This window comes from Triticum urartu, chromosome 7 (genome assembly GCF_003073215.2).
Source record: "Triticum urartu cultivar G1812 chromosome 7, Tu2.1, whole genome shotgun sequence".
Lineage (NCBI taxonomy): Eukaryota > Viridiplantae > Streptophyta > Magnoliopsida > Poales > Poaceae > Triticum > Triticum urartu.
The window spans coordinates 681053236-681074631 of NC_053028.1; the positions used below are offsets into that span (position 1 = coordinate 681053236).

General features: G+C 47.3%; 2 protein-coding genes, 1 long non-coding RNA gene and 1 pseudogene across 3 annotated transcripts; all 4 read left to right on the top strand.

Moving 5' to 3' along the window:
- The first annotated feature begins 822 nt into the window (after nt 1–822).
- On the top strand, nt 823–1408 carry LOC125519391 (annotated as a pseudogene).
- Nucleotides 1409–4255: 2847 nt separating this feature from the next.
- On the top strand, nt 4256–5131 carry LOC125519741 (early nodulin-93-like). Its single transcript, XM_048684490.1, has 3 exons — nt 4256–4456; nt 4579–4640; nt 4729–5131. Exons 1-3 carry the CDS (start codon nt 4393–4395, stop codon nt 4912–4914), a joined length of 312 nt encoding a protein of 103 aa, XP_048540447.1. The 5' UTR covers nt 4256–4392; the 3' UTR covers nt 4915–5131.
- A 500-nt stretch (nt 5132–5631) lies between these two features.
- LOC125519743 lies at nt 5632–6631 on the top strand. Its single transcript, XR_007288297.1, has 2 exons — nt 5632–5912; nt 6188–6631. It is a non-coding gene; the product is annotated as an uncharacterized LOC125519743 (long non-coding RNA).
- A 2928-nt stretch (nt 6632–9559) lies between these two features.
- LOC125519742 (early nodulin-93-like) lies at nt 9560–10316 on the top strand. The gene is made up of 3 exons (XM_048684491.1): nt 9560–9701; nt 9857–9897; nt 9982–10316. Exons 1-3 carry the CDS (start codon nt 9638–9640, stop codon nt 10165–10167), a joined length of 291 nt encoding a protein of 96 aa, XP_048540448.1. The 5' UTR covers nt 9560–9637; the 3' UTR covers nt 10168–10316.
- Nucleotides 10317–21396: the final 11080 nt, after the last annotated feature.

The following is a 21396-nucleotide window of genomic DNA, read 5'->3' on the forward strand; positions in this document are numbered from 1 at the left end:
CCCAGACAGATAGCCAACAGAACAGAGGGCACACTCACTCACACGCTCCTCCTATGAGGCTATGATGCAGCACCTACGCACGAACAGGAACACGCTCCCTGCCAACCCCGATCGATCCTGTCCATGGCCATTTTTAATTCGTCATTAGTTGGGCGCACGGGCCCACCCTTGAAATCAGGGGGGGGGGGGGGGGGGGGGGGGGGGGGGGGGCAGTTTGATTAGCATTTTTAGAAGATTACTCTCCGTTAGCAATTTCGTTACCTGTATACTAGTTGCAGTGCAGTGGTCATCAAAAACTATCAGCGGCGTGTCACGTGGGATGGTTTTTATATGCGAACCATCTGTCCTCTGCCGCGTCGATCGTGTGAAACCCACGGTCTCGCTTCCCACCTTATCAGCCTTCCTCTCCGCGCGCACGCCGGTTTCGCGGTTTCTCGCAGCCTAGCTATAAATCTGGGCGGAGCACCAGCTCTGCCCCATCCAACCTCACTTCACTACCACTCGTACAGTCGTACTACGCGTGCTAGTTCACTTCCTTCGGATCATCTTGCCAGTTGCCACTAAGCTCTGCCCCCGAGAAGATGTCTACGGTGACCCGCGCCTACCTCGACCAGAGGCTCGCCGCCGTCGCCAAGCGCTGCTCCAGAGGTACTAACCAAAACGACATGCTGGCCTGTCGGTTCACCATGCCGGCAATGCTCTTGCCGCTCTGTTCTACTAGTACATTGTAGCCATTAACATCCTGCACGGCGACCCACTCACCCTGCTGAAACTTGGTCGTCATTAACATCCCGGTGTTGATTCGAAACTACGGAGGCCACCATGGCGGGAGCCTAGGCCGCGACCATCGCCACCGTCGCTGCCGCAGTCCCCACCGTGAGTACTTCATCAGAAGCAACCACTCACCCTGCACGGCAAATACATTTCCTGAGAATACGGTCTGATGTGGTCCGTGCGATTTCTCTGCAGCTGGCGAGCGTGAGGATGTTGCCGTGGGCGAGGGCGCACCTGAACCCCACCGGCCAGACGCTTATCATCTCCACGGTCGCTGGGATGGCCTACTTCATCGTCGCCGACAAGACCATGCTGTCCATGGCCAGAAAGCACTCCTTCGATGACGCACCTGACCACCTCAAGAACACCTCCTTCCAGTAGTCAGACTATAATAGATCCATTAGTAGTGCGTAATAAGCTGTATACGCCAGCCCGTACGTGTCTGCTGAAAGATGGTGTATAACGTTCAGCACTTATGCGAGATCAGGCGAGGCTTGCAGACAGTGAGTGGTGTGGTGTATTGGTCTTCTCTGCGTGCAATTAGCACTTATCTGATCAAGTAATCATCATGTATCCAGCCAGCAGTAATCTTGAATTAATAACAACTTGCCTTTGTCTAACTTAGGTTCACCTATCATCACCCATCTTGCATTTTCTTGTTTGTGGTTATCATTTGACATGTGGCAGTGTCAGAGCATGCAGGAGACCGAAATAACTCTCCATTCTTTTTGACTCCCTAATTACCCCCTGTTTTGCTATGCACATCGGGATCATGCCACCTCACTTGTTAAATCTTTTGATAAGGTTTAATAGATGGCATGGCAAATAAGGAAAGTTTATAGAGGAAAAACATGCATCTATATCTATATCATCAATATAAAAAGATCCAATAGGGCAGATCCAGCAGATCTTGGCCATCCATTAGTGTTAATCGGATAGTCCTTATTGTCCTAATGGTGAGCAACTAAACATGTTTAGTGCTAAACGCGTTTACAGCTAATCAATCATTTCTCTCCCCGATCCCCTTCCTTATGTACCCTTTCACACGAAAGAAAACTACCACAACGAACCATCTTGCGATCCCCTTCCTTACGTACACTTTCACACGAAAGGAAACTGTCACAACGAACCATCGCGCGATCCCCATCCTTACGTACCCTTTCACATGAAAGGAAACCACCATAATGAACCATCATGCGATTCCCTTCCTTACGTACCCATTCACACGAGAGGAAACTGCCACAGTGAACCGCCCCGCAGCGCCGCCCCATCACCTCGCTTCAGCAACGCATGCCGTCCCCATCGCCTCAACCCATAACAGCTTCAAGGACGCCGCCCCTCACGTCTCCGTGCCACCTCTACCTATCGCCTTTGCGTGGCCTCGGCCATAGCGACGCCGCCGCAACTTCAAAGACGCCGACTGTCGGGAACACCGCCTAGACCGCCTGCCGACCGGCGGGGGCGCGTCGGAGGCACCGCCTGGACCGCCCATCGCCGTCGGACCTGTCAGGGATGCGGCGTCCGTTGGCGTCGGGCCGTTGGACCATCATGGACACTTCCTGGACCGTATGCCCGTCCCTCTCCGTCAGGCCTAGGTCGTCAGTGCCGCCTTAGGGGACACGCCACCGTCAAACACGCATTGATTCACGTTTCACTGAACAGAAAAGCATCATGTATGCACTGAAAATTGAACCCAAATCAGGCTTCATAAAACTGAACCAACATAAGTCTTGTGTGCACACATTCAACAGTTATTAAGCTTCATTACCAACGTGCGCTATGAAACAACTAGGTTACATAGTGATATGGAACTTTTGGTAGCAGCTGGGTAGTGGATCAGTTGTGCTGATTTCAATGGATTGTGCTTAGATTTTTGGATTTCTCTTTTAGTGGCATGAGGATAAGATATGTGCCCCCTCCCCTGGTCACTTGCATATACCCTTAACTACGTTGGATTAGTACAATTTTCAACCCATTTGAAGGAAGAGATGGACCTGCCACTGGTGGTGCTTACACAAACTATTTTTTATGTTACTTTTCTAAAGAAAATTCAGGTATATTTTCAAGCCGGATTAAGATTACACGTGTGTTGAACGTGCACATTTACTAGTTTCAACAAAGGAGAGAACGAGAGTTGTCATTGTGTGCAAAAATCCCTCTTGAACCTGAAGTAGGAATCATGCACCTCCACTTTCAATGTTGGTTCAGGTTGAAAGCAGTCCTTGTGGAGCAATCGTGCACCAGGCCGAGTATTGATTTTGAATGAAATTTGACCAAAGTTTGACGAGTGCCTACAACTCTTTTCCACTTCCACTTTCTAACCTAGCCGCTGCCACAACTATCACTACAGCTTCGGTCCCCCTCCTCTTCTCCATTCGGCGGTCTCGTCGGCGGAAAGAGGAATGGGGACCTGTCCTTCTCTTTTTTCGTTAGGTTTTTACTTCTCCGGCGACATCGACGAGGTGGTGCCGACAATGGCGTATTAGAATAAGGTCTCTCTAGTCTTTCCCTACCTCGACGACGTTCGATCTAGCACCACCGAAGAGCCCGTGAGAGTTTGTGTCCCCAGATGTGTTGGTTCCTTTCAGATCTTGGCAGTTCGTGTGTCTTTTAAGGAGAGCTTATGGCTGGCTATTGGTGTGACAACTTCGACATCTTCTTCTGTGTTGTTCTGTGGCTTGGGCCGATTTCTCCATCCCTCGGTACTGATGGTGATGGATTGCAAGCCTCTTCTATGTTGGGTGATACTCCAGCCGGTGTTGCTTCAACGATTTTTAGATCATGTCTCAGGGGCAAGTGGCGATTGGCGGTCTTCAAAGCCTGGTATGGCAAGGGTGATTGCAGATTTCGAGTTTCTTTGCTTTCCATATAGTGCAATTTTCAATCTACAGCGGGCGGCATGCAATCAGAGAAAGAAGAAGACTAGTATGCCTTTTAATTTAATTTAATTTTGTACTGGTTGTTCTACGTCCAATTGTTTTCCTCGATATAGATTGGATCTTAGATGCCCTTTGGGTGTCTATATTAAAGAAAGAACGCTAAGGTCACGCGTTTGACTCTTTGCAACAGTAGCCTTTTCCCATTGAATTTGAGCATAAAATATATTATTGTATTGTAAAAATAAATCCAGCCCATGTGGGACCAAACTCAACACCTAAGCCCTTGAGGTGCCGAAAGACAACAACTGTGATGCTAGCGAAACTAAAATGAGTACATCGCATGGTTATACCTAGTAGCACAAGTAAATTTGAATTTGAATTTCATTTGTAAATTTTGAACGGTGACCACTTGGTATTTTTCAGTAAACACGTTTCTCGTACCCTCTTGGTATTTTTTTTTGTTATTGCCCAAACCTTGGGCGAGGGTCGAGATTCGCGACAACGGGAGATCTACGGTGGTGGTGCAAGCAGTGACCGGGCTAGCTAGTGGAAAATTTGAACAGATGGCCAACTTTATATTCCCCCACAACCAAAGGGATCAACAAAGGATTTGCAGCGAACCGCTCAGCTCTGCCCCCATCTCATCTCACACACCACTACTCATCTTGCCTCACACACTTCACTGCTAGCTACTAGTTCATTTGCTTGCGTTCTCGTGCCACCAACCTCGATCGCCAAGATGTCTACGGTGAGCCGCGCCTACCTCGACCAGAGGCTCGCCGCCGCCAACCGCTGCTTCAAAGGTAATCACTGACGGCATGCTCCTAAGGCCAACAGACTCTTGCCATTTTTTGCTGCTTTCTCTCTGTGCCGACACTTGACTTGATCCTCTGACATCGGGCTTACCATTTAACTCAAACTGCAGAGGCTGCCATGGCCGGAGCCAAGGCCGCGGCTGTCGCCACCATCGCCGCCGCAGTCCCCACCGTAAGTACACGTTTCTTGCAAGCACCCCCAAGATCCATCCAACAATCATGCATCTCACTGTCTTCTTCCTCCGTGCCTTTCTCTGCAGCTGGCGAGCGTGAGGATGCTGCCGTGGGCGAGGGCGCACCTGAACCCGACCGGGCAGGCCCTGATCATCTCCACCGTCGCCGGGATGGCCTACTTCATCGTCGCTGACAAGACCATCCTCTCCATGGCCAGGAAGCACTCCTTCGAAGACGCGCCGGACCACCTCAAGAACACCTCCTTCCACTAGTTTGATCCATTATTAGTAATGCCCAATAAACCTTGTACGCCAAAGTGCATAGCGTACTGATCAGCAAGGGAGGTCAGGGATGCTCCCGTCCCGGATAGTCTTGTACTGCGAGTGCAATTGCTCATTTCGTAATATATTTTTCATCATGCAAGTAGCCATGTACAGTATCTTTTGAGCTGGCAATACTGAATGATGCACCAGCATTTGTTTAACCAAATTTTTCCAACTATCGTGGCTATTTTTATGAATCAGTCAGATTATATAAAAAGTTAAGCAACCTCAAGTTGACGTTTAGTTTAATCTTGTTGGCTCGCTGCCACCCACGTGACTAGGACATCAACTTTTTTTTAATAGTACATACACAAGCGCTCATACATACGCGCATGCACTCACATCTGTGAATGCACACACGCACCAGGGCATTGACTTGATCAGCTAAGAACATCTAGTACTCACATCCTAGTTTCCACTTAGCAAATTCACCGACAGTGCTGTTTTGATCCGAGGTGATCTCAGAAAGATGCCGAAATTTCTCAAAGCGGGGTATATACACACCATGCATCATGTCAAAAACCAGTATTACATTTTCATTGCTTGCTGCCAGTGATCTTCCCAGAATATATAGTTGTTTAACTATCAATAAGTCAGTCCACACAACTGAATCGTCATGTTCGGTGGCGTTTGGTTGTGTGGTTATCCACCATAGGGACAGGGATAACCAGTTTTCCTGAGGATGCCACTCGTTTGGTTGGAGAGCAAGAGAGGATATAGATAGCCAGATGCCTGGGAATATTCGGCTAAAAGCTGGCTGAGGAAAGTCGCGAGATTCTCGCGGATGAGGGCAGCCACTCGCGTGCGAATCGTTTTCCTTTTCCTTCTTCTGTCTTACCCCTCACCCGAGCGAACCTTGACAGCTCCCTCGCCCGAACAAAGAAGCGGCGGCGATGATTTGGATCGGGGTGGCGGTACGAGTCAACAAGGACTCCGGTGCATTTCAGGTTCAAATCCTCAGCGTCTCTCCTCCCCCTCTCTCTTCTCCGTCTCCTAGTGGCGAGATGTGGCCATGGGCTGGTGGGGAGTGGGAAGCGCCGGCGGCTGGGAACGGGGAGATCTGGCGGCGGGGAACGTTAAGCTCCGGTGGCTGGGAACCGCGAGATATCTGGTTGTGGGGATTGGAGAGAGCTTTGGCTAATTAGGAACACGAGAGGCAAGCTTCTCTGTTCTTTCTGTACATGTGACCTGATGCTCTTCTCTGTCTCGTTTCTTTTTGCAGGTCAGACGAAGACACCCGTAGCATCGTGCCAGTGAAGAAAATAGTTGTAACTTGTCTATGATGTTGGACTATAGTGTTGAGTGTTGGATTATGAAGTTCAACTTTAATTCTATTCACAGCAAACATACAAATGCCTATCCCTAGCCACCTCTTATCCTCCCAACCAAACAATAAGATGTGGTCATCCAACTCACCCAATCCCTCACAACCAAACGGCATAAATTGGCTATCCCCAACCACCTGGTTAAGGATATCCTCAGCCAAGTCATTCTCGCCCACGAACCAAACGCCAGCTTCGTGTTCAATCTGGCAATTACTCCGGCGAATCACACATCTCGTTTTGTATATGCATATGCGATGTATAATATGTTTTTTATGTGTACTTATTTATAGTACATAAATTTAAGTGAATGGCAGACATGCACATGTGATGTGCTCCCTTCATTTTTTTTTAGTCTGCATATAAAATTTGGTCGAAGTCAAACTTCGTCAATTTTGACTAAGTTTATATAAACATATATCAACATTTACAACATGAAATTAGATGCATCACGAAAAATTAATTTCATACCATATAGCTTTAATATTGTAGATTTTGATATTTTTCCTACAAAGTTAGTCAAACTTTTCAAAGTTTGACCGTGACCAAATTTTATATGCAGGCTAAAAAGAAATGGAGGGAGTATATATGTTTTTTTGTTATGAACACGATGCCATTGGTGTGAAAGTGGTCACAATTTTGTTTACTTAAATTTGGAATAGATTAGTGTAAATATTTGCACGACACCAAAATTATTTCAGATCTCACCAAAATCTCCGAATTTTATACGATGTAGAATTTAATGTAGAATCAGTTCGTCTAAAATTCTTTGGATTTGAACAACATTAGTCCAGTTATGACACGGTTCTCATATAAGTTATCATTGCTACATAACTTTCTTTTGCGATTTCATCCCTACAAGAAGGCTTGGACGTGCTTCGCTTTGCTGTTGCTGGATTTCAGAAAGATAGTTTTTGGTTTGGTGTGGAAGAAAGATGATGGAGTGGTTTTTAATGTGGTTGTTAGTGGGATTTGTTGGCGGTGTGATTATGTATTATCTTCTAATCAATAAATACTAATGTGAGGAAGTTCCGTTCAAAAAAAAAATACTTAGGAAAGTTTCTTGCGTTGGTAGCCTCATAAACTATATTGCCGCCATAGCGTCACATGCTGGCGCTTCTTTTTTTAGATGGCGAAAGGGTGCACAACACAGGACTAGTGTGCTTTTACAAGCTGGTTGTTGTCCATTAATTTGAGAAATCATTTACCCAGTCAAAATCATGAATCAAATACAAAATTGAATGCCTCAACTAAATGAAAGAGCTTGTTGAGAAATAGTTGACCTGATCAAAATTGTAAATCAAATTCAGAATTTAAAACTTCAATTCAGTAGGAGGGCTCCGAAATGAAGGAGCATAGTGAGTTAAATGATAGCTATAGTAAACAGCCTTTACATTTTCTGAATGAGCGATCAACACCTGGCAAAAGGGCTAGCATGAACACTGGGGAACGATACCAGCCAAACAAAGGATATGCAGGGAACCGCTGGTGGGGTATGATTGCCGTCGGGTTGGCGGTAAACTGGGAGCGCCCACCCCACACACATCGCCAACAAAACGGAGGGCACGCTGACAGACACTGCATTCACGCACATGCTCCTACCTATGTCTTATCCTACGCACGAACACGCTCCCTGCCAACCCCAATCATCGATCCACGCCTTATCTTTACGCGGTTGCAGAGGCGAGGCGCGTGTGCTCTGCCGCAGCGCCGGCCATCCCGCCTGCCGACAGGGGCAGGCCCACGTTGGCCCAGGAGGTAGCCCATGACACCGGGTAAAAAATCATCTTACCTTATACTACATTAGAGCCCATGTAGGCTTAGACACCCCTAAATTTCCTAAAGGGACACCCCGTCCAGACCAAACGGCTACAACTAGCCAACTAGGGCCCAGACGGCCCAGCCGACAGGCAGCGCGTGACGCCCTGGAAAAGGCCCACTACACACATTGATCGATACGTACCTGCCTTCGCCTGTCGCCTCGCCTGTTCCTCTAATCGCCGCTGCGCTTCGTGCCCCTGTACGCCTCGCTCGCAGTCGCCGCCAATCGTCAGATCGCCCCAATTCGCCCAATCAGTGTAGAAACAGATAATAGGTATCTTGCACTATGCGTCCGCCTCTATTGCAATTTCCAAATTCTGTTCTAATTCTTGCGTTCTTTCTCTAACCCTAGGAAATTAGGGCTACTGGATAAGACTAGAAATTTTGATTGTATTGGCTGTTGGACTATTTGGCTATTGTAGTGGTAAGTGGAGAAGAATATTTCAATACTCTAGGAGACTAAGACGGCTGGAAGCACCGGCAACATGTAAGTAAGTTTTATTTTACAGCCATGCAATTGCAATTCAAGTAGACATGATTCGTAGTTTTATACAGTTTGCCAAAAAATTGAACTACTTGTCTGCTCGGCGGCTTTGATCCCACATGAATCATTTCATGATTTCAACTTAGAGCATTTGATGAGTCTAGCTAAACATTATCCAAAAGATATCGATGATGGAGAACTCACGGACCTCAGACATCACCTTCATCTTTACATTGCGTATGTCCGAGCAAATGACCGCTCCTCTGGTATATCCCTTAGTTTATCGACTTTTGAAGCTAGTACTAATATTGCCTGTTGCCACTGCTACAGTTGAGATATATTTTTCAGCTATGAAAATTGTGAAGACATATTTGCGGACTCGTCTTGGTGGCGACGCCTTGATGCACAACCTTATTTGTTATGTGCAGAAAAATGAAATGAGGAAGGTTAGTAATGATCCGGTAATTGTGATCGCTTTGAGGCCATCAAAGAATTTAGGAAACCATTATAGAAAGGTAATGGTTTTAACTTACTTATTACATAACTGTAATTAATATGTATACCTGGTTGCTAAGTGGTTTCATTTCTTTTAATTTGTAGGCAATCAAGATCAAGTGCTGCATTTCCTCGTCATCAGTTATACTTTATTCACTAATTGGGGACTTTAATTTGATTTCCTTTACCGTTCAATTTCCTACAGTGAATAAATATTTCCTTTACCGTTTAATTTTCTACAGTGAATATTATGACTTGATATTCACATATATGTGATAGACATGTGACCCCGGGTCATTTTTGTCCTGGGTCCGCCCCTGCCTGCCGATACCACCGCTCGTCTCGAAACCACGTTCTCGCTTCCCGCCGTATCAGCTGAGCTCACCGTCCTCTCCGTGCGCCGGTTTCGCGGTTTCTTGCATCCTATAAATCCGGCCAGAGCACCGAGCTGTGCCCCATCCCATCTCACATACCACTACTCGTCTTGCCTGACACGCTTCACAACAGTTCACTTCCTTGGGTTCTCGTACCACCAACCTCTCTCGCCAAGATGTCTACGGTGACCCGCGCATACCTCGACCAGAGGCTCGCCGTCGCCAAGCGCTGCTCCAGAGGTACTAACCAAAACGATATGATGCATGGCCCGCCGGTTCACCATGCTGGCGATGCTCTTGCCACTCTGTTCTACTCCAGTACATTGCGGGTTTGTGTAATGTTTGCGCTGAAACTTGGTCATCGTTAACATCCCGGTGTTGATTCGAAACTGCAGAGGCCGCGGCTGTCGCCACCGTTGCAGCAGCAGTCCCCACCGTAAGTGCACATTGCTCAGCCGGCACGGCTAGTTGCAAGGACGAACAATCTCACCAAGTTCTTCCTCCGTGCCTTTCTCTGCAGCTGGCGAGCGTGAGGATGCTGCCGTGGGCCAAGGCACACATCAACCCAACTGGGCAGGCGCTCATCATCTCCACCGTCGCCGGGATGGCCTACTTCATCGTCGCCGACAAGACCATCCTCTCCATGGCCAGGAGGCACAACTTCGAGGAAGCGCCGGAGCACCTCAAGAACACCTCCTTCCACTAATTAGGCTGTAATAGATCCATATTAGTAGTGCGCAATAAGCCGTATGCGCCGGCTCTATCGTACGTATCCGCTGAAAGATAGTATAATGTTCAGCACTTACCCGAGATCAGGCGAGGCTTGCAGACAGTGAGTGGTGTGGTGCACCTGCTCTTCTCTGCGTGCAATTAGCACTTATCTGATGAACAGTGGCGGAGCTTGGGCAAGAATCATGGGGGGGCCACTGGCTGGGGGGGCAAACAAATTCACTATAGGTTGATTTTTGGTGCAAAAATAGGCCTAAAACTAAGATATATACATGTATTTTTCTGTGAGCTGGGGGGCCACCACCCAGGTTGGCCCCCATGAAGCTCCGCCACTGCTGATGAAGTAATCATGCATGTATCCAGCCAGTAATCTTGAACTAATTATAACTTGCGTTTGTCCAACTTAGGTTCACCTACCATCACCCATATTGCATTTTCTTGTTTGTGGTTATCATTTGACATGTGGCAGTGTCAGAACATGCACAAGACCGAAATAACTCTGCATTCTTTGGACCCCTGATAATCCTCCCCTGTTTTGCGATGCACATGGGGATCATGCCATCTCACTTGTTAAATCGGATTTGTCTAGGACACATCTAGATGTGCCTTACTTATTGCATATCTAAGTGACACAATCAAACATAAAAAGGAAAAGAAAAAGAAAAAAGAAAATATCCACACGAATCTTCGCGTAAGATCAATGACATAGGACTTAGATGTGCAATACTTACGACACATCTAGATGTGCTTTAGCACAGCTGTAAATCATTTGATAAGATTTAATAGATGTTGTGGCAAATTAGGAAAGTTTTTAAAGAAAAAGGAAAAGAAAATCTCATAGCACTCCTTCATTTTAACAAAGCAGAGCACAAGAGCAAGACGTACGCATACGGCGTTTCCCCGATGTTGATCATCATCATCAACTCTACATCATCGTCGTCCAATTCCGATGAATCGATGAACTCTTTTCGAATGAATTCATCAAGCTCCTTGTCTTTATACTCCCCATCCAATGAGCTCGACGAATCCATCGTTTTACCTACAAAAGAATCCATGAACTCTTTTCGAATAAATTCATCAAGCTCCTTGTCTTTATACTCCCCATCCAATGAGCTCGACGAATCCATCGTTTTACCTACAAAAGAATCCATGAACTCTTTTCGAATGAATTCATCAAGCTCCATGTCTTTATACTCCCCATCCAATGATGTGACGCCCCCGATTTAATCGTACACTAATCATACACGCAAACGTGTACGATCAAGATCAGGGACTCACGGGAAGATATCACAACACAACTCTACAAATAAAATAAGTCATATAAGCATCATATTACAAGCCAGGGGCCTCGAGGGCTCGAATACAAGAGCTCGATCATAGACGAGTCAGCGGAAGCAACAATATCTGAGTACAGACATAAGTTAAACAAGTTTGCCTTAAAGAAGGCTAGCACAAACTGGGATACAGATCGAAAGAGGCGCAGGCCTCCTGCCTGGGATCCTCCTAACTACTCCTGGTCGTCGTCAGCGGGCATCACGTAGTAGTAGGCACCTCCGGTGTAGTAGGGGTCGTCGTCGACGGTGGCGTCTGGCTCCTGGGCTCCAACATCTGGTTGCGACAACCAGGTAGAAGGGATAGAGGGAAAGAAGGAGAAAGCAACCGTGAGTACTCATCCAAAGTACTCGCAAGCAAGAAGCTACACTACATATGCATGGGTAAATGTGTAAAGGGCCATATCGGTGGACTGAACTGCAGAAAGCCAGAATAAGAGGGGGATAGCTAATCCTTTCGAAGACTACGCTTCTGGCAGCCACCGTCTTGCAGCATGCAGAAGGGAGTAGACTGAAGTCCTCCAAGTATCATCGCATAGCAATAATCCTACCCGGCGATCCCCTCCTCGTATCCCTGAGAGAGAGCGACCACCGGTTGTATCTGGCACTTGGAAGGGTGTGTTTTATTAAGTATCCGGTTCTAGTTGTCATAAGGTCAAGGTACAACTCCAAGTCGTCCTGTTACCGAAGATCACGGCTATTCGAATAGATTAACTTCCCTGCAGGGGTGCACCACAATACCCAACACGCTCGATCCATTTGGCCGGACACACTTTCCTGGGTCATGCCCGGCCTCGGAAGATCAACACGTCGCAGCCCCACCTAGGCACAACAGAGAGGTCAGCATCGCCGGTCTAAACTAAGCGCACAGGGGTCTGGGCCATCGCCCTTAGCACACCTGCACGTTGCGACGCGGCGAAAGCAACCTAGCCTAGTGGCATTTCAGTCCAATCCGGCGCGCGCCACTCAGTCGCTGACGTCACGAAGGCTTCGGCTGATACCACGACGCCGGGATACCCATAACTACTCCCGCGTAGATGGTTAGTGCGTATAGACCAAATGCAAACTCAGATCAAATACCCAGATCTCGTTAAGCGTGTTAAGTATCCGCGAACGTCGACCAGGGCCAGGCCCACCTCTCTCCTAGGTGGTCGGAACCTGCCCTGTCGCTCCGCCTCAAAGATCCACTCGCGGGTGCTCCTCAAGCCGACCCGTCTTTAGTCACCACATGTATCATGTATAAAGTATATAGTATATACCCGTGATCAACTCCCGAGTGATCACGGCCCGATAGTATAGCATGGCAGACGGACAAGGATGTAGGGCCACTGATGATAAACTAGCATCCTATACTAAGCATTAGGATTGCAGGTAAAGGTAACAACAGTAGTAGCAAGGACAGGCTATGCATCAGTATAGGATTAACGGGAAGCAGTAACATGCTACACTACTCTAATGCAAGCAGTATAGAGAAGAGTAGGCGATATCTGGTGATCAAAGGGGGGGCTTGCCTGGTTGCTCTGGCAAGAGAGAGGGGTCGTCAACACCGTAGTCGTACTGGGTAGCAGCGACGTCGGTCCCGGTGTCTAGCGAGAGAAGAGGGGGGAGAAACAATAAATATTTAAGCAAGCATATGCATAGTGATGCATGACATGACAAGTAGCGGTGCTAGGGGTGCCCTATCGCGGTATGAGGTGATACCGGTGAAGGGGGGAAACATCCGGGAAAGTATCCCCGGTGTTTCGCGTTTTCGGACAGATGAAACAGAGGGGGAAAGTTGCGCGTTCGCTATGCTAGGGATGCGTGGCGGATAAACGGGCTGCGTATTCAAATTCGCCTCGTCGTTCTGAGCAACTTTCATGTTGAAAATATCTTAATCCGAGTTACGGATTAAAAGATATGATTTTCTAAAGATTTTATTAATTTCTGAGATTTAATTAATTATTTAATTAATTCGAAAATGATTTAATGACATCAGCATGATGTCATGCTGACATCAGCAGTCAACAGAGTTGACTTGGTCAACCTGACATGTGGGTCCAGGGGGGGACCCACCTGTCATCCTCTAATTAGGTTAATTAGGGTTTAGGTTAATCTAATTACAGTTTAATTAAACTTAACTAGTTAATTAAATTAATTAAACCGGATTAATTAACTTAATTAATTTCTTAATTAATTAATTAATTAATAATTAATTTAATTAAATCATTTTTATTTTTATTAATTATATTTATTTTATTTTTATTTTTTTTATTCCTTTTTTTTAATAAAACGTTCTGGGCCGTGGGGCCACCCGGTCAGTGACCCAGGGGGCATAACGGGCGCGCGGGCGTGCGGGCGCTGGCGCCCAGCCCGAACGGGCGCACACCCAGGGGCGGCCAGATCCGGCGCGGCACCGGGCGGGGACGCAGCACCAGGGGGGGTCGCGGGCGGCCAAGCGCGTGCTCGCGCGGCGAGGCACGGGCGAGGCCAGGAGAGCGCGGGGGCGACCGGAGGCGAGGCCAGGGGGGCCAGCGTCGGCGGTGGCGGACAGCAAGGGCAGGGGCGGGAGCTCGTGACGCGGGGAGCAGGGGAGCGGCCAACGCGAGCGCGCGCGTCGCGCGGGACGCAGCCAACGCGTGCGGTGAAGGGCAAAGCAGGGCTTGGTCGACGCGGGGCACGCCGGCCGAACGCAGCACGGGCGAGGCGAGCGCCGGCGAGAGGGGACGGGGAGAAGGAGGACCGGGGTCCTCACCGAGGGAGCGTAGGGCACGGGGCAGCGGTGGTCGAGGGGGGCGACGGGGACGAGCGCGGAGAGGAAGCGGGCCGGCGACAACGGGCGAAGGCGCAGGGGATGGGCGCCGCAGTCGAGGCGCGTCGGGGCGGCGCGGGACCTCCCCGATCCAGTCGAGTGGGGGCGCCTGGGAGGAGGCAGGGGGCGGCGTCCGACGGGGTGGAGGTCCGGCGGCGGCGGGCGTCGTCAGGGGGGCGGGGTGCTCCAGGTGGCGGCGATGGGCGCTCGATCCCGATTGGATCAGGCGAGAGGGAGAGACGAGGGAGAATGTGGGGAATCGGGGGAGTGGGTAGTGGGGGATCTGGGGGTTAGGGTTTCGGGGCGTGGGGGTTATGGGGGTGGCCGACTGGGCCTGGGGTCGGCCCAGTTGGGCCAGGGTCCAGGGGGGGTTTCTCTTCCTTTTTTTGTATTGTTTTCTGTTTTCTTTTTATTTATTTTCTTTTCTGTTTTTATTTATTTATAAACACTTAGGCATTTTATAAAATTGTGAACCTTACACCATAATTATCTTTGTAATATTTGGCAACCACCGAACATTTTTGTTTTAATTTTTGAAAACTTTTATTGTTTTCTTTTATTTAAATTTTGAATTTGTTTCGGTTCTGAACTATCGAGAGTTTATCACAGTAACCGTGGTGACGTGGCATCATTAGCGGGGAATCACTGTAGCTTAATTATCCGGGCGTCACAATTCTCCTCCACTACAAGAAATCTCGTCCCGAGATTTAGGATCGGTTATAAGGGGGAAGGGGTCTGGTTACGAAATTCTAACGATTCTTCTCGGTCATAGTAGCTCTTCTCGAAGAGGTCGACCCATTACATTGATGTCTTCAGTCCTCTCCTTCAGGTCATCATGATGAAGTTTGTTGTCCTTTCTTCGGGGGTTCCGTCGTACTTACGAAAGGATAAAGGGTGGGTATTCCGAGAGAATGGACCTCTGCAGGTTTGACTATCTGGTCGATAACATCGGGGAGGGTGGCGGAAGTAACTCTCGAATTGAAACTTAAGAAAATATCAAGAGCAGAGTAAGGAGGTATCCTGGGAAGTTTCGAGCGGGCAGGCAATGGTTCGATGCCTGATATGTGGCGTGAAAGGGGTTCGAAGCCACGAGAATAAGTATTTGTCTGATACCAGATTGAAGGTGGCTCATGAATTACATACGAGGCCACGCGCGAGGAACAACCTTGGGTACAGGGGGGTACAGGAGAGTCAGGTTTCGATCCTGTGGAACTGTGGGTTATGGGCCCACCATGTGGATTAAAAGTAGGAAGGACAGTGACATCTTGCACGATCATGTAAGCAAGGCATGCCAGAGGATAGTCTGTCGGTTATGTCGGCAACAACATCGGTACCAAGGGCGAGGGACGAAGAGAACCATTTTCCTGCTCGTTGAACGAGGCGGGCCAATAGGCAAGGTTCTCGTCCATCGGTGGCTACCGAAATGTCATCAACAATAGTAACAGGGTCTTACTGACACGGTCGTACACCAAGGTGTTTACCTAAGTAGGAGAAAACTACTGCTTACATCATATAGATCACAAGAAGGTTTAAACAATCCCAATGGAAAGGAAAAGTGATTGTCAGGTTTAAGCAGAACAATGGAAAGGAAAATGTGTTTAAACACATATTTCAAGGGTATATCCTTCCCAAGGACAAGCAGAGTATGATATCCATGACAGGATATAATGTAGAAAACCCTTTAGAAAAGGGGAGAGAAACTTCATGACATTACCCATACAGCGGTGTTTGGATAATTTAGCAGGAAACATTTAGCATTGGCTTCAAATGTCCTTGTTGACAATCGGAGTACCACAAACATGCTTCGAGATAGCATTACATGGTCTTCAAGCAAGTTCAGACTTTGGAAACAAAAAGGGTCCATCAGGAAGAACTTATAGAATAAGTCTTACAATTTCCTCATGGAAGAAAGGATAGCCTGGCTGAAAAGGGAAACTTTAACAATTGGGCCTCCAGCCAGGTGTGCTAGGCATGACATCACCTTATCGGGTCACATAAGGACCATTGTTGTAACTCTTGGAAATATGTTCCAACCATCAAATTTGACCTAGATTCAGATCTGATTAGTGCCAGGATACCTCCGACTTAGTAAGCCTGAGAAGAAAGGTGCAACACAATTGACGAGAGGACAATGTAAGATTCTCGGGAAATGAACTATGAAGTGATTTCCGTTAACAAGAGTTCATCATTAATCCAAGGAGAGGACAAAGAGGTGTCTGGTGAACTCAACGGCAATTCATCGAGATTTCCAAAAGATGGATTTCCACAATTAAGTGAACAAGGAGATAACATTTGTCAGATCAAATGATATAAGGAAGTATGCTCACGGAAAACATACACAATTAAACATTGGTTGAAAGGTGCGCCCAAAATATGGGTTGGGTTGCACGACCAATGTCAGAATGGTGATTCAATAATCAATAGTCTAAGAACGAACGGCCGACCATTAACTTCAAAGCAATAGGGTTGCTAGAAGTGCAGAATCCAAACAACACCGTTCACTTGTTGGTACCCCGGTTGGAATCAACACGAGGACCAAGAAAGAATGGTGATGGTGAGAAGTATCACGATACCAAGAATTCTTAAGAGGTGGTGAAATTCTCACAACATTCTTGACATAAAAGATGGCAATACTCCAAGGTAAAGGAGAACAAATGCTGGATAGCAAGGATCTCAAGGTATAACACAAAACACGAACAAGTTTGTGTTGAACGGAAGGCAATCGAGTGGTCGATGATAACACAAATCATCAAGGGCAAGGATGGTATTTCTCATCAGGAATTCAATTGATATCCTTGAGGAGCTCGAAATGTTGATGATGATCATGACAATTTCTGTCGAGAGGTTTCATGGAGATGTAATCGGTCGGCGATGACATCAAGTCAAATGAATGATGAAGCGAAAGGTTATTGGAACCATGGGTACGTCACAAACTTGAAATCAAGTTTGTTGTTTGAGGTGAAACGATAAGACAAGGAAGATCGACGTAAGCTTAGCCCATCGTCGAAATTGTGCTCCGGAAAGAAGGACCAGGTGGCACAGTTAAAATTTGGCACGATAATGATATAGTCGAGTAGGCTCGGAATGACGTGATTGAGTTCAAACTCGTACTTAAAGAAGATTACTAAGAGTTGTTGAACCATAGTGTGGACTCGGTTCAGTTATCGGTGTCTTTGAGTGTTTAATAACTTAGAGCCCATGAAAAATTGGAACCAATGAGAATGTAGCACTTGATGAAGAACTCATAAGAAGTTATGCAGTTCCGTGATAATCTTGAGATACCAGGGGGTAATACTCGACGGCAAATCAAAGTAGAGGTTGGACTGGGGTATTACCCCGTAGAAGACAAGTGCTTAAACTTGCATGAGAAATGTTATTTAAAGGAGAGCATGGTCAGAACCACGATTGAAAAAGGCCAGATCCCAGATATAATATGAACTTATACCAAGGGAGTAATTAATTTAAGAGAAGCTTTAATAATAAGATCTACATCGTGTCCATGGGCATGAACACAAAGTTCAAGGTCGACTCCCACTTCTTCAATGCATAACCTTACATTTACCTCCCCTTTTCGAAGTTGTAGTGTTGAAAAGTTATCTGACGAAGCGTCAGCAGGGTATAACCCGCATAACTTTCGAGGTCACACAAATTAAGGAAGGCATAGGTTCAACCCGTCAGGGTATCATGGAAACATATACCACAAGCTTTGAGAGTAAATATTACCAGCTCGAAAGCAAAGCATGGTTGGCAAAAGGAGAGGATACAAATTACCAAAGGCATTATGTATCGGAGAAAGAACTCACAAGGTGATTAATTATGAAGGACATGGTCGGATAATAATCCAACAGTGGATATGGTGATCCACAATGGAGCTGATGTGAGTATCGATACACAATCAAAGGAAGAAAGAATGCAAATGCATCGTTTTACAGAACATCTGAATAATTCAACGTTTAAATAACAAAGGAATTATGATTTTCAAATCAAGGGATCAGGAGCAAACGCTCTGATCAAGGACGAAAAAGTTGAATAGACTTAGGGGTACAATCGATGGCAATCTGATTGGCCGAGGACCAGCTCACGTTTTAAATGACATCTGAGCTGGAAGGATGAATTCTATGATCTGAGTGAGGATTGCGAGCTTCGCAACATATTGAGTCAATGGACTCAAAATGATATTGACAAGGTTGCCAATAAGATTACTATACTTATGGGATTAACCATAATGCAAGCAAGCAAGAATTTCAGGAGCAATAGGTTGCTCAGGATTTTCGGAAGACCGAATGGTATTTCGAAGAATTTTGTGAACTGCATGAATATCTGGGGATGAGCGGATACTCGATGAGTGCGAGAATTATCCGTAGGGGTATTCAGGTGACAAAGAACAGCAAGGCAGTAAGCTCAAAGGATTCTCGAAAATACGACGACTATTTCGGGGTATCTTGTAATAACAAGACCAACTAGGGATGTATGCAAGCATAACAACTGCAAGTATTTATCCATAGGGGTTGATCGGTGGTCGGGAATTGCAAAAGCAACGGGCACAAGGTCTCGAGAGAAAATCGGAGAGTATCTTCGAAATCTTCTGGTGCAGCCGGCGATCACCTGGACTGAAGGGGCTCTCCGGGAGAAAGTATTTTCCAGAACCTAAAGTTAGATTTTAGAAAAATCATTTAACCCGAATAGAAGAGAGATCAGAGTCCCAGAGTATAGGTCGAGGAATAAAAGATCCTAATACCACCCAAATGGCGACGTGGGCCCGTAAGCCACACAACCATGTTAGTAAACAGTTTTCACTGACTAGACTCGACTTCGGCCAAGGAGTTTGGAAGGGGGATTCCTACAGGCAGTCGGCTCTGATACCAACTTGTGACGCCCCCGATTTAATCGTACACTAATCATACACGCAAACGTGTACGATCAAGATCAGGGACTCACGGGAAGATATCACAACACAACTCTACAAATAAAATAAGTCATACAAGCATCATATTACAAGCCAGGGGCCTCGAGGGCTCGAATACAAGAGCTCGATCATAGACGAGTCAGCGGAAGCAACAATATCTGAGTACAGACATAAGTTAAACAAGTTTGCCTTAAGAAGGCTAGCACAAACTGGGATACAGATCGAAAGAGGCGCAGGCCTCCTGCCTGGGATCCTCCTAAACTACTCCTGGTCGTCGTCAGCGGGCATCACGTAGTAGTAGGCACCTCCGGTGTAGTAGGGGTCGTCGTCGACGGTGGCGTCTGGCTCCTGGGCTCCAACATCTGGTTGCGACAACCAGGTAGAAGGGATAGAGGGAAAGAAGGAGAAAGCAACCGTGAGTACTCATCCAAAGTACTCGCAAGCAAGAAGCTACACTACATATGCATGGGTAAATGTGTAAAGGGCCATATCGGTGGACTGAACTGCAGAAAGCGAGAATAAGAGGGGGATAGCTAATCCTGTTGAAGACTACGCTTCTGGCAGCCTCCGTCTCGCAGCATGTAGAAGAGAGTAGACTGAAGTCCTCCAAGTAGCATCGCATAGCATAATCCTACCCGGCGATCCCCTCCTCGTCACCCTGTTAGAGAGCGATCACCGGGTTGTATCTGGCACTTGGAAGGGTGTGTTTTATTAAGTATCTGGTTCTAGTTGTCATAAGGTCAAGGCACAACTCCAAGTCGTCCTGTTACCGAAGATCACGGCTATTCGAATAGATTAACTTCCCTGCAGGGGTGCACCACATACCCCAACACGCTCGATCCCATTTGGCCGGACACACTTTCCTGGGTCATGCCCGGCCTCGGAAGATCAACACGTCGCAGCCCCACCTAGGCACAACAGAGAGGTCAGCACGCCGGTCTAAACCTAAGCGCACAGGGGTCTGGGCCCATCGCCCTTAGCACACCTGCACGTTGCGTACGCGGCCGGAAGCAGAACTAGCCCCCTTAATACAAGAGCAGGCTTACGTTCCAATCCGGCGCGCGCCACTCAGTCGCTGACGTCACGAAGGCTTCGGCTGATACCACGACGCCGGGATACCCATAACTACTCCCGCGTAGATGGTTAGTGCGTATAGACCAAATGGCCAAACTCAGATCAAATACCCAGATCTCGTTAAGCGTGTTAGGTATCCGCGAACGTCGACCAGGGCCAGGCCCACCTCTCTCCTAGGTGGTCGGAACCTGCCCTTCGCTCCGCCTCAAAGATCCACTCGCGGGTGCTCCTCAAGCCGACCCGTCTTTAGTCAACACATGTATCATGTATAAAGTATATAGTATATACCCGTGATCAACTCCCGAGTGATCACGGCCCGATAGTATAGCATGGCAGACGGACAAGGATGTAGGGCCACTGATGATAAACTAGCATCCTATACTAAGCATTAGGATTGCAGGTAAAGGTAACAACAGTAGTAGCAAGGACAGGCTATGCATCAGTATAGGATTAACGGGAAGCAGTAACATGCTACACTACTCTAATGCAAGCAGTATAGAGAAGAGTAGGCGATATCTGGTGATCAAAGGGGGGGCTTGCCTGGTTGCTCTGGCAAGAGAGAGGGGTCGTCAACACCGTAGTCGTACTGGGTAGCAGCGACGTCGGTCCCGGTGTCTAGCGAGAGAAGAGGGGGGAGAAACAATAAATATTTAAGCAAGCATATGCATAGTGATGCATGACATGACAAGTAGCGGTGCTAGGGGTGCCCTATCGCGGTATGAGGTGATACCGGTGAAGGGGGGAAACATCCGGGAAAGTATCCCCGGTGTTTCGCGTTTTCGGACAGATGAAACAGAGGGGGAAAGTTGCGCGTTCGCTATGATAGAGATGCGTGGCGGATAAACGGGCTGCGTATTCAAATTCGTCTCGTCGTTCTGAGCAACTTTCATGTTGAAAATATTTTAATCCGAGTTACGGATTAAAAGATATGATTTTCTAAAGATTTTATTAATTTCTGGAATTCAATTAATTAATTATTTAATTCGAAAAATGAATTTATGACGTCAGCATGATGTCATGCTGACGTCAGCAGTCAACAGGGTTGACTTGGTCAACCTGACGTGTGGGTCCAGCGGGGCCCACCTGTCATACCCTGTTTAGGCT